Genomic DNA, 14,881 nt, shown 5'->3' on the forward strand with positions numbered 1-14,881 from the left:
AAAAAAAAAAAAAAAAAAAAAAAAAAAAAAAAAAAAAAAAAAAAAAAAAAAAAAAAAAAAAAAAAAAAAAACTCTTATCTCTAATAATCTAAGTTTTTTGCTTTACATGCGACTACAGAAAGTACTGATGCAGATTACCCATTACCTTATTAGAGTTAGAAATTTTAATCAATGGATCTCATATAGAAAAGACAATTGGAAAGGAATGTAGATGAAGAAAAACAATAAGCAAACGAATGAATTACCTCTATGGAACAAAAGAGTATTACAACAAATAAATCAATCCAAACACACCAATACAACTCTCCCAAACATGTCTATCATACAATGGTGTTGATCAAGTTGGTAAGCTTGCACTCGTTTATTCAAACTCATACCTCATTTATCAACATCTATGACACACTCACTCCAAACAAACTGGTTTCTTCCTTCCACAACATCAATCAGAATTCAGTGCAGTCTTACTTCACACGCATTTCTCTGTAGTTACCGCTGATATTTGACTCTCTTTTGAAAGAGGAGGATGGTCCAGAATCCTCAACAGAGCTGGAGTGACTCCAGTATGTGCCGACCGTCCCGATGATTGGCATCTCATTGGGACTTCTATTTGGTGATCTCCTTGGAGGAGGTGAGAACTGTCGGAGCTCCTCCATAGTTAAGGCTCCCAAAATTGGTCTATCTTCCTGGTTTTTAGGTGAGTTTGACCCTTGTGACTCTGGTGTTGTAAGACCTAAAATGCCTGTGCTAGTCTTGCTTGGGGGTGTTGTAACTGAAGAACTCAACCAGTTTGAAAGGCTGGCATCAACGGCTATGCCTTGATCTGATTTCTTAGGTTGGCAAGTTTTTGATTTGCAACCAAATGATGATTCTTTGAAACTTGGCTCTATCCCAAAAGAACATCCAGGAGCTCCATTTAGTGCCAAATTCTCTTTGTGAGGAGAATTCGACCGATGTTTATCCTTAACTTTAACTGCCTTCCACTGTGAGATATTTTCCACAGGCTTCAACACAGAATGAACACAGGCATTCCTATCTCGAGCAGTTCGTCTCGCCCCTATTTGAGGCTCAGCCTTTCCAGGACACCCACATACAGACAAACAGCTATCGGCCTCATCAGCAAACACTTGAGCAGAACTGCTCCCACTTTCATCCTCAGAGAAATGATCATACTCTTCATCCTCAATATCATCGTTCTCGTCACCATCATCATCGTCAACATGATCATGATCAAGATCACTATCAGCATAATCCAATTCTTCTTCATCATCATCATCACTCTCCCTATAATTCTGGTACCTATGATTGGGAGGGTACGACGAAATGCACGAAACAGTGGAGCCATCCTCGGAGCGAGATTTGCATTGGGATATTCCAGCTAGTTCCTTCTCCTCCTTGTACCCTTCCTTTTCAAGTAAGACATCAGTTTCAACCTGATCAAGCTCATATGTCTTTACATTAGAATCAAACGTTACTCTTTTCCTAGTAGTCGGGCTTAGTTGCAGCTCCTCGGGCCTGTCCCTACACTCGGAACCCATAAACTTGGAATCAGAAGCTAAAAAACACTACAAGAAACGGCATGTGTTCAAAGAAAAACAGGGAGGGGGTAATTTCTTGTTCGTTGCTCACCGAGCTTTCAGAATTGGACTAGTAGATCTATCAGAAGCATTGTCTACGGCGGATGGTGAGGTCTGAACGGGCTTGGAGATAGCATTAGCCTACAGTAAAATTTAAAATGGGATCTCAGTTCTTATAGCTCTGTTTAGTACGTCAAAGAAAACTCCTAGAAATCGAGATCAATACAGATTCATTGTACATGTAGAAATCTAAAACATTCAATTAAATCAAACAAAAGTTACAAAAACCCTCATGAGCTCGAGAAAAATAGAAGATGGCTTACTTTGATTCGTGGCAAAACCTTGCGTCGCCTTTGTTCCCTGCGCTTCACGTCATCTGAAGAGCGAAAACAAGCAGTGAAGCACCCCATTGTTGATAAAACAAAAATGGAAGACTCTCCGACTGAGATAAATGCTCCGATGACTCTGAAAGGCCGATCCCTCTAATGGGTTTTCATGGTTGGATATACAGAGTAAGGTAGAGAGAGAATCCGACGAAGATTAGAGAATCCGATGAAGATGAGAGAAAGAGACAGAGTGAATGCTTCGAATTGGTAGTAAAGGAAAGGAGGGCAAGTGGGGCAGGGTGAAACGGTCGAGAAAATTTCTTCTTTTTTTAAATTCAACTTATGGGGGAAACGAGCAAACGAATCAAGTGACTGTCAGGACTCGGAACCCATCATGATCACAACCTGTAAATGGTGATCGAAAAGAAAGTGGAAAATAAAATAATATTTTGTGATGTGGGTCCCTTCCCCTTGATGTCGTTAAAGTTAATATAGTAATATTTTTTTTAAAAACAAAGTTAATATAATAATAATAATTCAAATTTTGAAGGACTTTAGATGGATAATTCGATTACTGAATTTCATTTTTTTTTTTTTTTTTTTTACCATATAGAACAATTAAAAAAAATTGTCATTTGAATGTCTAACCTCTGTAACTTAAATCAATCGAGATATTATATTTGTATTTATTTTTTTTTTTGTCACATGGGGAAAACAATGTTTAAATATGAAAATAATCGATATTTTGATAACAAAAGAGAAAACGATATTTAAATACTATTTTAATTATGGTACATTCAAGCTTGATAAAAATAAGCATCGTACCAACAGAAATTGGTTTTAAAAATTATTGAAACTATAACCATGGAAACGATGGTATTTTAATAAAAATAATAATAATAGGCTAAAAATGGAATAAGATTCGAACTCTCGACCTGAGGGAGTCATGAGACCTATAATGAATTCAAACATTTATAAAAAATATATATAAAATTAATGAATCAAAATCGTATTCGCGGAACCCTAACCCCAATTTCCCTCCTCGTACTCGCGCGCTCATTCTCTTCCCTCCATTTCTCTCTCTCTTTATTTTTTCTCTCTCCCTTTTTTCGATCTCTAGGAGCTGAGTGTAACTCCAACTCATTGGCAAACACGAAGCAGCCCCAAATTCCGGTACCTTTTCAGTAATCAGAGACATGGACTCCGACGAGGGGAAGCTTTTCATCGGAGGAATAGCTTGGGACACTTCCGAGGAGACGCTCAGAGGCTATTTCGCCCAATTTGGCGAAGTTATCCAAGCCGTTATTATGCGCGACAAGACCACTGGCCGTCCTCGAGGCTTTGGGTTTGTCGTTTTCTCTGATTCTTCAGTTCTTGATCAGGTGCTTCAGGATAAGCACACAATCGATGGCCGCCAGGTTTTGCCTTCTTCTTCTGTAATTTATATCTGCATTACTTCGTTGCTTTATTAGGTTATGTTTTTTCTCGACGGTTTTTCTTTTTGTTGTTCTCATAATGGGGGTTTCGAGGAACATATTCTTGTGGGACTAGACCGTCAAATTGCTTTAATTTAGGAGCTCATTATTTACAGTGGCGCTGTAGTAAGACTCACTCTCAGTCTCTCACTTGTATTTCATCAGCTCATAATTGGTTTACTGTTATTGATCCTGGCATCAAAGTGGTCCTAAACAGTAAGAAACGGTCAGAATAGTTATTGTTTGGGTTATTTCGTCTCTATCCCCTCTTCCTCTCTCAACTGCAAGGGAAGTTGGGATTGTGTAATGTGGATCATTTTTTTTTTATGGGTAACCTTCTCAACTTTGTAGTTATCTCCGTCCATTTGTTTACGTGTTCTAAGGGTTCTAGACGGGCAGTTTCATGAGTACTTTTAGTAGCGGATTGAAAGGTTTATTCTATCGTTATCATTCGTTTGATACCGGAACACATAAACAGCATCCTGTCCGGCTGATATTGAACTCTCATGTGGTAATACCTCACCCTGTACTAGACATCGCCTTGTTTTTTAGACCAAAAGAGAGTGTACCACTACTTTGTAAGGGAACCTATATGCTTGAGAAGTTGATTAGCACATGCCTTCCTGGTAAGTAATATATTGTGGCATACCATTATGATTGTGTTGGCAGGTTTAAATTAACAAAAGTTCTGTTAGTCTGTTTGCATATGTCTGGGATACAAGGACAGTGAGGGAATCAAAATATATCAACTTGACCCATTGATTATTTTAAAATGCTTTTGAAAATCTTGCAACATATCATATGCTCATTATGATAACTGATAAATATGTATTTTATTTGCTTTCCCGTGAGTGTTTTCAGCAATTTCTAGTTGTGCTTTGTTGACACAGGTGGAGGCAAAAAGGGCTTTATCAAGAGAGGAACAGCAAACTTCCTCAAGAAGTGGGAGCTATAACTCCGGCAGAAGCTCTGGAGGTAGTGGATATTTTAAGACCAAAAAAATATTTGTTGGCGGTCTACCTTCGGCACTAACAGAAGATGGGTTCCGGCAGTATTTTGAAAATTATGGCCAAGTAACTGATGTAGTGATTATGTATGACCAAAATACTCAGAGACCTCGTGGATTTGGTTTCATAACATTTGACAATGAAGATGCAGTTGATAGAGTACTTTGTAAGAGCTTTCATGAACTGAATGGTAAACTTGTAGAGGTGAAACGGGCACTTCCTAAGGATGCAAATCCAGGAAGTGGTTGCCGTGGAGGCTATCAAAATTATGGTTCTGGCACTAACGCTAATAACTTTGATGGTAGATCAGATGGCAATAGATATATGCAAGCTCAGTCTACTGCTGGTGGTTTCCCACCATATTCTGGATATGGTGTTTCAAGTTATGGTTATGGAGGACCAAACAGTGGTGTTCCTTATGGAAGTTATGGTAGTTATGGTGTTGGTATGTATGGTGGCGCTAGTGCTGGATTTGGTGGTCCAGCTGTACCATTTGGAAATCCAACTGCAGTCAATGCTGGTTATCTAAGTGGAGCACATGGCGCGATGAAAAGTTCTTGGACCAACCAAGCTCCAGGATATGGTGGTCCTGGCTATGGTGCTAGTCCAGGCTTTGGGGCTGCAGCTCCTTGGAGTGCCTCAGGTACTGGTGTACCTCCTTCTGCCCCAAGGGGCCAATCTCCTAGTGGGGCTTCTGGATATGGGAATCAAGGTTATTATGGTGGAAACGATGGTCCTTATGGTGGCTATGGAACCTCTGGAGGACGAGCTACAAGTGCTCCAAATAGCAATGTTGGTAGCGGTCAAAGTGGAGAGCCACATGGCACGAGTGGTGGGTACATGGGGAGTGGATATGATGACACTAATGGAAATTCAGGTTACTCTAGTGGTGGCTGGAGATCCGATGCTTCACAGACTCCTGGTGGTTATGGTGGTGGTTATGGTGGCACTCAGTCTAGGCATGGTTAAGCCTAGTTGCTAAATATTTGCACATGCCATCCTTTTCCACGTGCAAGACATAATGCTGGATAGTAACAGATCCTGAGAATGATTGAATCTCTTCATTCTCATTGCTATCAGGCAGTAGTAATTCTGTAGTTGAATATGTCCATTGCTTTTAGCAGTACTAATATTTATTAGGCTTGTTATCTTGAGGCTGCTTGTTGTTGTGAGCATTATACACTTTTATGTTTTTTTTTTCTTAATCTAGTGTAGAAGCTAGAATATTATCTATTTACTTTTCTTTATGTTGACGGTGGGTGGTTATGAGGATATTCTATATATTGTTATTGTATGCCAAGTTTATTGTTTTTCATGGTAATTTTGGTATTTGTTTCTCTCTCTTTTATGCATTGAGTGTTTGCTAAATACTAGGCTTCTGCAGACGGCCTTGCTAGATGTGGCTTTCATATGGCATTCAAGACAGAGATAGGAGGTGCTATCAGGTTCTTCCTGTTATGGAGGAACTTTACAACTTGGTTTATTTCTACATTTTGAAAACCACGTAAACATCATATTTGCTGATCTTCTAGAGGGGGAGAACTATTTCAATGTAGTGTTTTTGCATGAGGAAAAGGATAAGTTTTGAGTTTCATACTGAGGTTAGCACAATATTAAATGGGATTTTGGCATCCACAGGAATTTCAGGTGGAGTTTTGGAGCTGCTGACAGCAGCGAAGGACCAAGGTTTGCTATCCTTCCACAGCCCATCTCTGTTGTGGTATGTCACCTTGATATTCTTGTAGTCATAATTAGGTATTTTTCTTTGATACTTGGGTTCTCTAATTTATCTTTCATGCCTTTTTTTCTTCAATTTTTGGTATTACTGCATAGATTAATTAGGTAGTTAGTTCTATTTGGCTTTATAGAACCTAATGTGGTAACTTTGATATCTCTTGATCAAGATAACCAACTTCTTCTCTGCCCTACACATAGGATCAATAACAAATCACAATAATATAACATAGAAGGTTCGTTAGTGTGCGATTTACTTCTCCACTGGATAATTCTTTTAGTTTTGTTTATATGATTTAACTGCTTCTCAGTGTTGCAATCGTTGTTTAAAAATTACCTTTGTTTAGTAGATATCCTTCCATATTGTTTAACACTGGCCAATGTTTTTGAATAGGAGTTTATTCTCATGCTGAGTCTGACTTTTGGCCTTTGGATGGATTCCCATAGACCCCCTAAGAAACTTTGTTGGTTATATATTAACTTCATGTGCATCTGATGTGAGCTCAGAGGCTTCTGTTCTGAATTTCACGAAGTCTTTGGCTTATATCTGATGGGCAATTAATGTTATGATTGGATTGCGAGCAACCCTTTATTTTGTATAGGAAATTTATAGATTTGATTTTGTTTTTCTTCGTTTTTGTTGCTTGATATTTCTAATTTAAACTTCATTAAATTTACCTTGACCATTGAAAGTTACATCCCAAAGCAATTTATCCATAAAACCTGCCCAGGTGAATAATGTGGACGAACTTTTTACCGTACATATTTATGTCCAACTATATTTCATAGTTATAGCTTAACTAAAGTACGTACATAAACATACAATAATGCTTGGTTGGTATAACATTAAATTTTTTAAGTTTGTCAAGCTGCAAAAATTCTAAATGGGAGTTTAGATCTCTTCTTTAATACTTCCTAGATTACCATTAAAATTTTGATAACTAGGAGTAAAAAAGTTTCAATATTTTATTTGTCTTTTTTAGCTACAGAAAAAAAAAATAAAAAATAATAATAATAATAATAATAATACTGACGTAGGCCAACTTTTCTGCCAATATACACCACAATTAGTAAACTTTGTCTGGCCTTCCTTCATTAGGTTCTTGAATTTAAATGGCTAAAACCCATTCCCGAGTATATAAAAACCAAAAATCTATGAGATAATCACATCTGCAAATAACCCGTTAAGCCCACTGGTGCTTTCTATGCTTCTCTGATTCCATTGGGTGAAATTCACAAAGTTAATCTTGTCTTGATGACTTTTGTTTTTGTCTGTAAGCACTGTCCATATCACTCCTTTTTCTATTAGATGGGACCTCGAGAGCTGAGACTTGTAGCTCGCAGAGCATACCCTTTTCATCTCTTTGCCTAAATTTAGGCAATTTGTTGTTTAACTAAACTTGGTACAATCCTTGTGTGTGTTGATGCAGGTGGACAAACAAAAAGAACCTAACTCTCCCAAGCATGATAAGAAACAATTAAGGATTGGTTGAAGAGTAAAACTGCAATTAGAAAGCATTTCTTTGCTTCAAATTGGCAGTTTGCCACTTCCTTCTCGTGACGAACAAATTTTACAAAAATACTCTTTTAATATATTTTTTTTGGAAGAGTAGAAAGTCCTTTAGTCCTTATTTTCTACTGTCATTAATCATTCTAGAAAGTAATTAGAGATTTGAATATCTATTATACATATTAAACTAATAAAAAGAAAAGTAAAAAAGGAATATAATATGATGGTAAAAGTTAGTAAAATCCAAAAAAAAAAAAAAAATAAAATAAAAACAATAAATTTCGCGAGAGTTCATGAAAGACAACATGCTAACCTCAAATCAGCATCTTCTGCCGATTTCAAGATACCAACAAGCAGGAAAAGCTTGTGCTATGCATTGCTTGGAACGGTTTTTTCATATTAATTACATTTTCCTTCAAATCGTAAACATCTAAAAAATAATGACTGAATCAATCTGTGAAAGTGACTGAAAAAGAGAAGCACACAGAATGTTAAGTTGATATCATGTCAGCAATTTCACATTGGAGAGAAACAAACCAACATAATAAGCACCCAATGAGGAGCTACAGGCATATCAAATTGTACAAAACAATGAAAACAATTCTTAAACAAATATGACTTGGTCGGCTAAGCCATGGTTTCGTTTAATCTAATGGACTTGCTTGCTAATACTTTAGGATTCATAATCCTATTAACCTACAAAAGCTTACCCTATTGAATCCACCTTTTAGACTAAAATTGTAAATCTGCAAACCAATTTCTAATTTAGACTACAAAAACTTAAAACTTTCAATCCTAAATGGCATCAACCTAAAGTTCCTGAACCATAACCCAGCATCCCTAGCTAACTTTCCATACTTTGCCGTAATATTATTTAATTTCCCAATAAATACGTCTGTGGTGGTGATCTTCCTATCATTTATTTTTATTTTTATTTTGCGTGTTTGTGGGTATTTATTTTATCTATATAAAAAGCTAATAGAACTCACATGAATTTCAACGATTTGCCAGTAGAAAGTTCATTTTCTCCTCTGTTTACTATAATGGCACAGGTGGAAGAGAAAGGCTCCGCAGACGGAAGAGATGATTATACACAAGATGGAACCGTGAGTCTCAAAGGTGATCCTATTTTAAGATCAAAGACTGGGAGATGGAGAGCCTGTTCCTTCATTGTTGGTAATCTTCAACAAACTTTCCTCCTTTTTTTTTCTTTGCGTAACTGGTAGCCTGCACACCTGCAAGCTCTCCTTTCAAAAATACAAGTAATGAGTTCAGTCTTCAATATTTGGCATGAAGAAGAAATCCTTCACAGGAGCATCAAAGAAGAAAGAGTTGGTTTCTTAAAGAACTAAGATTAATAAGTCCTTGGTTCCATATCATGGGAATCAAGAAAATAACTTCACAAAAGGCAATAACATTTAGAAACTACCTTATTCAGAAACCCATATCAGGTTTTGTTCTTTGAGTTCTTGGGTTGAGAAAGAAGTGGTTAATATTCACAACATGTTTGTTTCATGTAGTGTTCGAGGTGTTTGAGAGGATGGCATACTATGGGATTGCAACAAACTTGGTGGTGTATATGACCGACAAACTTCATCAAGACATTGTGACATCTGCCAATAATGTCACCAACTGGATTGGAACTGTGTGGATGACACCAATTATAGGTGCCTACATTGCTGACGCTTATCTCGGTCGATACTGGACCTTTGTCACATCTTCCGCAATTTACCTCATTGTAAGATTCAAACTTTCTATGAATGAGCTATATTTTAACGGTATCTAAACTCATCTCCATTGAGTTGTCTTTTGGTTTCGATGATGAAACATTAGAAGCAGTAGAATAAGTTCAAAGAGAGAAATAAACGTATGGAGGAGGGAATTTGAGTCTGTACTTCCATGTTAGACTCATCCAACTTGTGTCATACAGGGAATGGTCCTGCTAACCTTGTCAGTTTCATTGCCAGCCCTGAGACCACCATCATGCGGCGATGAGGCCAAAGAAGGTCATTGTGACAAACAAGCCTCGCCTCTCCAAGTAGGCATTTTCTTCTGTGCATTGTACATAGTCGCAATTGGAACTGGTGGAACCAAACCCAACATTTCGACAATGGGAGCTGACCAATTTGATGATTTTGAACCCAAGGAAAGAACACAAAAGCTTTCCTTTTTCAATTGGTGGATGTTCAGCATTTTCTTTGGCACTCTGTTCTCAAACACTTTCTTGGTTTACATCCAAGACACCGTAGGTTGGGGCCTTGGATATGGGATTCCAACTATCGGGTTTTCAATTTCTGTGCTTGTATTTCTGATTGGCACTCCATTTTATAGGCACAAATTGCCTTCAGGGAGCCCTTTCAGCAGGATAGCTAAGGTGATTGTGGCTGCTGTGGAGAACCGGAAACTGCCAATTCCTGATGATACAAAGGAGCTTCATGAGCTTAATGTGGAAGATTACACTAATTCAAAAAAATATAGGATTGATCATACTCATTCATTAAGGTAATTCTATCGAACTAAATGTAAATACAAGTTTCCAAGCTGATTATGGTCAACCTTTCATTTCTTGATTAGAAGAACTCCATTACCTGCAGATTCCTAGACAAAGCAGCCGTTCAGGGTGAGACGAGCTCAGCAAGGACACCATGCACTGTTACTCAAGTTGAAGAAACAAAGCAAATGATTAAAATGATACCCATTCTGGCAGCGACATTCATTCCAAGTGCACTAGTTTCACAAGTGGGTACACTATTTGTGAAACAAGGCGCCACCCTTGACAGAAGCATGGGTCCCCATTTTGAAATTCCTGCAGCAAGCCTTGCAGTTTTTGTAACAATTTTTATGCTGATCACCATTGTCATCTACGACCGTTTCTTTGTTCCATTTGCTCGTCGATTCACCAAAAACCCTAGAGGGATCACATTGCTCCAAAGGATGGGTGTTGGACTAGTGTTGCAAATTACCATCATGGTCGCAGCATGTATTACTGAAAGGATGAGACTGAAAACCGTTAGAGAAAACAAGATTTTTCGCAAAGAAGACCAGGTTCCACTCTCCATTTTCATTCTTCTTCCTCAATTTGCCCTGACAGGAATAGCAGATGCCTTCGCAGAAGTTGCAAAGCTTGAGTTTTTCTATGACCAAGCACCAGAAGGCATGAAAAGCCTTGGCACCTCCTACTTCACCACCAGCTTGGGAATTGGACATTTTCTGAGTAGTTTTTTACTGAAGACCGTAGCAGATATAACCAAAAAAAACCACAGCAATTGGATTTTGGACAATCTAAACGTCTCTCATCTAGACCATTATTACGCATTATTGGCCATCTTGGGCTTCATCAACTTTCTCTTCTTTCTGGTAGCTGCAAAGTTGTTTGTTTATAACGCTGATTGTGCAGAATCCAAACAAGAAATTATTGTGGCATTGCTAACAACGGAAGCTGCTCCTCATCAGGCCTCAAAAATCCGACCAACCTGATAATAATTTAGGTATAGCAAGGTTTATCTTAGATATTTCATGGAAAATGTCCAGCAAAAGCTTCTATTGGGCTTCTCCAATGCTATTATCAGAACTTTTTTCTATACGATCAAAGAAGTCCATGTAATTTTTATTGCCCTTTGCTATCTAGACAAAGCCACATACATCAGAAGGGAGGCAGCGATATTGAAGATTCAGTAGTATTACAAATAAATCATCTGCAGTCGACTGATCAAGTAGAGACTTGCAGTAGATGTGCTTATTTGTAGGATAAGCATATTTTTCTTGAGCCATCCAATGAAGTTGGGAGCCCACTACAGATAGCCTAGGAAATGTAAATTAACTATTCAGATTAGCTTCAGTTTGTATTGTACAAGGGCCAACTTCACGTATAGGATTAGATTAATCATTTAAATAAATAACTATGCCTTGAATCAGCACAAAATATAGATTAAAATCAAGGTTAGCAGCTGACAAAATGTTGCAAGTTACCCGCTGCAATGGATTCCACAAGCCATGTATGACCAATGACTTGGGCTCCAACCTTTGCAGCTATTCCCTCTGCCTCATTTAATCTTTGCCAGAGAATTAAAACCTCCACCCCCACTTTGCATCCTCCAGGAGAATCGAGATTGTATACAACCAGCACCTTTGGTGCAGTCTGGTCATTACAACTAGGTGCTGGGAATTCGTCCTTCTCTAATATGGTACCTCCCGCAGCTTTGACCAAATCTTGAAGATCCTCCTCATAAGCCGATGGAAAATCACCAGTAAAATAGAAACTCAAGCCAATGAAGAGCTTGGGTGCCTGTAGAAATGGAATGGGAAATAATCGGGTCATAAATCACCAATTGAACCACAGACGAGTACGGAACAGAAGATGCAATTGACCACAGTACCCTAACCAATAAATGAAATCATAATGAAACCTTAAATATATGCTCTCACGCTCCACCAACAAAATTGTACTCTACTAATGTAACAATGACAGTAAGGATTTTAATACCATTACTCTTCATGCATCCAATGAGTCAACTTACATTGCTTAAAACCCTCAGCCTGCCAGATTTGGGACCATCAATGCACCCATAGTGGTCAAGAGAAATTTCATAAGCTTCCTCGTTCAAAGGACGCCTTTCTTTCATGCAAGCTTTTACCCCTAAACACTCCAAATTTCAAGTTATCAGAAAATGGATGAAAAGACCCTTCGCTAAGATATTGTATGGCAATCACACCACCTCTCGGCTAGACTACCAATTGCTAAATTCAGAAATATATGTACAACACAGAATTCTGTGCACCTACATGATATAGAGGCAATTATCACTATACGACAATAAGATGGCACTTCAGAGCTACAGATAGTTTAGAAGCTTATAATGATGCTAGAAGCCAGCATGCACTTCCTACATTTGCAACAAAAGCTGGGAAAATGACCAGAAAAAAGACAGGGGAGGAGGAGGAAATAGGGAGAATATCAAATCTTGCACGACCACGGTACTCTTCACTACTGTCATCTGATACCTTGCCAGAACCAAAGTGTGGTGGGCTTCCGGCTGATAACTGGTTTGCCTGACTCACAGGTGGCATTCTACAATCTTCATGCCTCCCACTACCCTTTTTACCCTCAATGTCAAGATTCTCACATTCACAATCAAGAGGCATGCTGCACCCCTCAAACCCCTTGCAGTTGCTGGAAGAGTAACGCATAGACTGACCAAAACATGATTCGTCCACAGCTGCCCCAGCGTCTACTGGAGTTAATTAGACACTTAGGGCAGTTTAAAAGATGGATGATCTTCAGACCATGAGATGCAGAAGACATAAATGAGGTAAGAACTAAGACTACGTGTTGAAAATTTACTTAAAATTGCAACTGGTCTTTCTTTATTCTCGGTAAGTAAATTGTTCCCAGCATACTACAAATAGGAAGCAAATTTTAAAACATGTAAATTGTGATATTAATGTACTATGTGACAATTATGATATTTTTCGCACTTGTTATCTTCCTTTTCTTTAGAATTGTTCCCAGCATTCCTTTTCTTTAGAATTGTTGACAGGTGAGACTAGTTTAGACATATATGTAGAGAATGTGGCATCAAGGCTCCTGCATATTGACACCATCTTGTCCATGAAAGGAGCAGGCCTCATGTCTGCATAATATAGCATACGACAAATGCATCACGAACATCCCTCGAGATATATATATACATATACAAAATCGAACAATCACCCGTAATCTAATCAATCAAGAAAGGCGATGTTCAAGTATTGAATATGACCCTGTTTGTAAATAAATCAGATATTCAGAAGAAAAGTCGAGATGAAACAGGGTAATCATAAAGGATGAAGAATCAGGGATAATTCAAGACCTCGCTGCTCAAAAAAGAAAAAACAACAAATACCAGAAATCTTACGAAAGATTACAAGAAGCCTAAGACTAGTGGAAAATCTACTTCGATCGACAAATCCTGATTTTCAGAGAGGGCACACTGATCCAATCTGGGAAGCAAATGGCATGCAACCCCTACAACAAAGTCAAGAACGTATTTAGAACTTGCAAATCGCAAAAATAAGAAAGATGAATGAAAAACAACGAAATGGGAAGCATACTTGCAAAACAGGTGAGTGCAAGGAAGCAACACAGGTTCAAAAAACCTGCTATTATTAGCATTAGAGCCGCCATTGCTTGAAGCTTCAATCATTCTTGATTAGATTTGAGAGATGAGAACTGTGAATGTTTGATTAATCCACCACACCTAAATGGTGTGAAAGTTATCTTATTTATAATCAAATAAATTACAAGGATATGGAAATAGTAATAAATGAAAATAACAATAAATGGAAAGATACCTATGATAATAAGGCAAATATTAGATATTTGCCTTATAATAAAATATCAAATATAATATATATGGTAAACTATAATTTATTACTAAATATCCTTAACACCCCACCGCAAGCTAAGCGTCGGATTTAAACGAACGTGAAGCTTGAATCTGAAAAATTCAAAGAGGTTGAGAAACACTTTTCTTGAAGAAGTCAACAACCTGGTTCAGAGGAGGCGTAGAGAAACACTTTCTTGGCCATCGAAAATTGCAGAGGAATCGCCGCTCAGCGGCAATGCTGCCTTGGCTTCGGTGAGAATATGTCTAACCCATGAAGAGGGATTGTCGCTTAGCGACGATGCTGCCTTGGCTCTGGTGAGAATATTTCTAACCCCAAGAAGTAGAAGGGGAAACCTAGAGCAAGGGACAAAGACAATGTTGAAGCCGGAAGAGTCGCCACATTGGGCGAAGGAGCCAATTTTGGCGAGAAGGGCAGTCGAAAGAGTCGCCTCATCGGGCGAAGAAGCCAATTTTGGCAGGAAGGGCGGCGGCAACTTGGTTGGCGAATAGGCCAGTGCGGCACCCAGATTCCGAAGGTAAATCTCTGCAAAAGGTTGATAGGTTTAGGTTAGGGTTTATGTGAAGGATGAAGGTTGATTGGGAAGAAAATGAGAGAGACTATATTGGCCAAGGGGAAAACCGATTGGGTTGGAAAAGGTGAGGTTGTATGTACAAAGTATGACGAAAGGTGATTTGGAGGTCAATAGGGTGGAGCCGAAGAGTAATCAATCGGCTCCGACTACGGCAGCCATGAAGACTGCCCCTGCGGCGTCAAAACCAGCAGGGGTGGTGGAGAAAGAAGATTAAAGGATTCAAAAGCCATTGAAAAGAAAGGATCGGGGTTGTTAAACCGAGAGGGCTCTGATACCATGTGAATGTTTGATTAATCC

At 38.4% G+C, this 14,881-nt stretch overlaps 4 protein-coding genes and 1 long non-coding RNA gene across 5 annotated transcripts; 2 read left to right on the forward strand and 3 right to left on the reverse strand.

The window, feature by feature from the left end:
* Positions 1-213: 213 nt before the first annotated feature.
* Positions 214-2,289, reverse strand: LOC111491653 (eisosome protein SEG2-like). The gene is made up of 3 exons (XM_023140659.1): positions 1,898-2,289; positions 1,627-1,715; positions 214-1,518 (listed from the first exon to the last, which is right to left on the reverse strand). Exons 1-3 carry the CDS (start codon positions 1,982-1,984, stop codon positions 462-464), a joined length of 1,233 nt encoding a protein of 410 aa, XP_022996427.1. The 5' UTR covers positions 1,985-2,289; the 3' UTR covers positions 214-461.
* Positions 2,290-2,919: 630 nt separating this feature from the next.
* LOC111491652 (heterogeneous nuclear ribonucleoprotein 1-like) lies at positions 2,920-5,713 on the forward strand. The gene is made up of 2 exons (XM_023140658.1): positions 2,920-3,318; positions 4,266-5,713. Exons 1-2 carry the CDS (start codon positions 3,097-3,099, stop codon positions 5,349-5,351), a joined length of 1,308 nt encoding a protein of 435 aa, XP_022996426.1. The 5' UTR covers positions 2,920-3,096; the 3' UTR covers positions 5,352-5,713.
* A 2,792-nt stretch (positions 5,714-8,505) lies between these two features.
* On the forward strand, positions 8,506-11,249 carry LOC111491650 (protein NRT1/ PTR FAMILY 5.2-like). Its single transcript, XM_023140653.1, has 4 exons — positions 8,506-8,802; positions 9,147-9,364; positions 9,557-10,128; positions 10,221-11,249. Exons 1-4 carry the CDS (start codon positions 8,616-8,618, stop codon positions 11,101-11,103), a joined length of 1,860 nt encoding a protein of 619 aa, XP_022996421.1. The 5' UTR covers positions 8,506-8,615; the 3' UTR covers positions 11,104-11,249.
* Positions 8,826-9,167, reverse strand: LOC111491657. The gene is made up of 2 exons (XR_002719729.1): positions 9,056-9,167; positions 8,826-8,873 (listed from the first exon to the last, which is right to left on the reverse strand). It is a non-coding gene; the product is annotated as an uncharacterized LOC111491657 (long non-coding RNA).
* A 40-nt stretch (positions 11,250-11,289) lies between the features above and the next one.
* LOC111491656 (BRCA1-associated RING domain protein 1-like) lies at positions 11,290-13,566 on the reverse strand. Its single transcript, XM_023140661.1, has 4 exons — positions 13,521-13,566; positions 13,162-13,256; positions 12,144-12,263; positions 11,290-11,911 (listed from the first exon to the last, which is right to left on the reverse strand). Exons 2-4 carry the CDS (start codon positions 13,252-13,254, stop codon positions 11,567-11,569), a joined length of 558 nt encoding a protein of 185 aa, XP_022996429.1. The 5' UTR covers positions 13,255-13,256; positions 13,521-13,566; the 3' UTR covers positions 11,290-11,566.
* Between the last annotated feature and the right edge of the window lie 1,315 nt (positions 13,567-14,881).

This window comes from Cucurbita maxima, unplaced genomic scaffold (assembly GCF_002738345.1).
Source record: "Cucurbita maxima cultivar Rimu unplaced genomic scaffold, Cmax_1.0 Cma_Scf00016, whole genome shotgun sequence".
Classification (NCBI taxonomy): domain Eukaryota; kingdom Viridiplantae; phylum Streptophyta; class Magnoliopsida; order Cucurbitales; family Cucurbitaceae; genus Cucurbita; species Cucurbita maxima.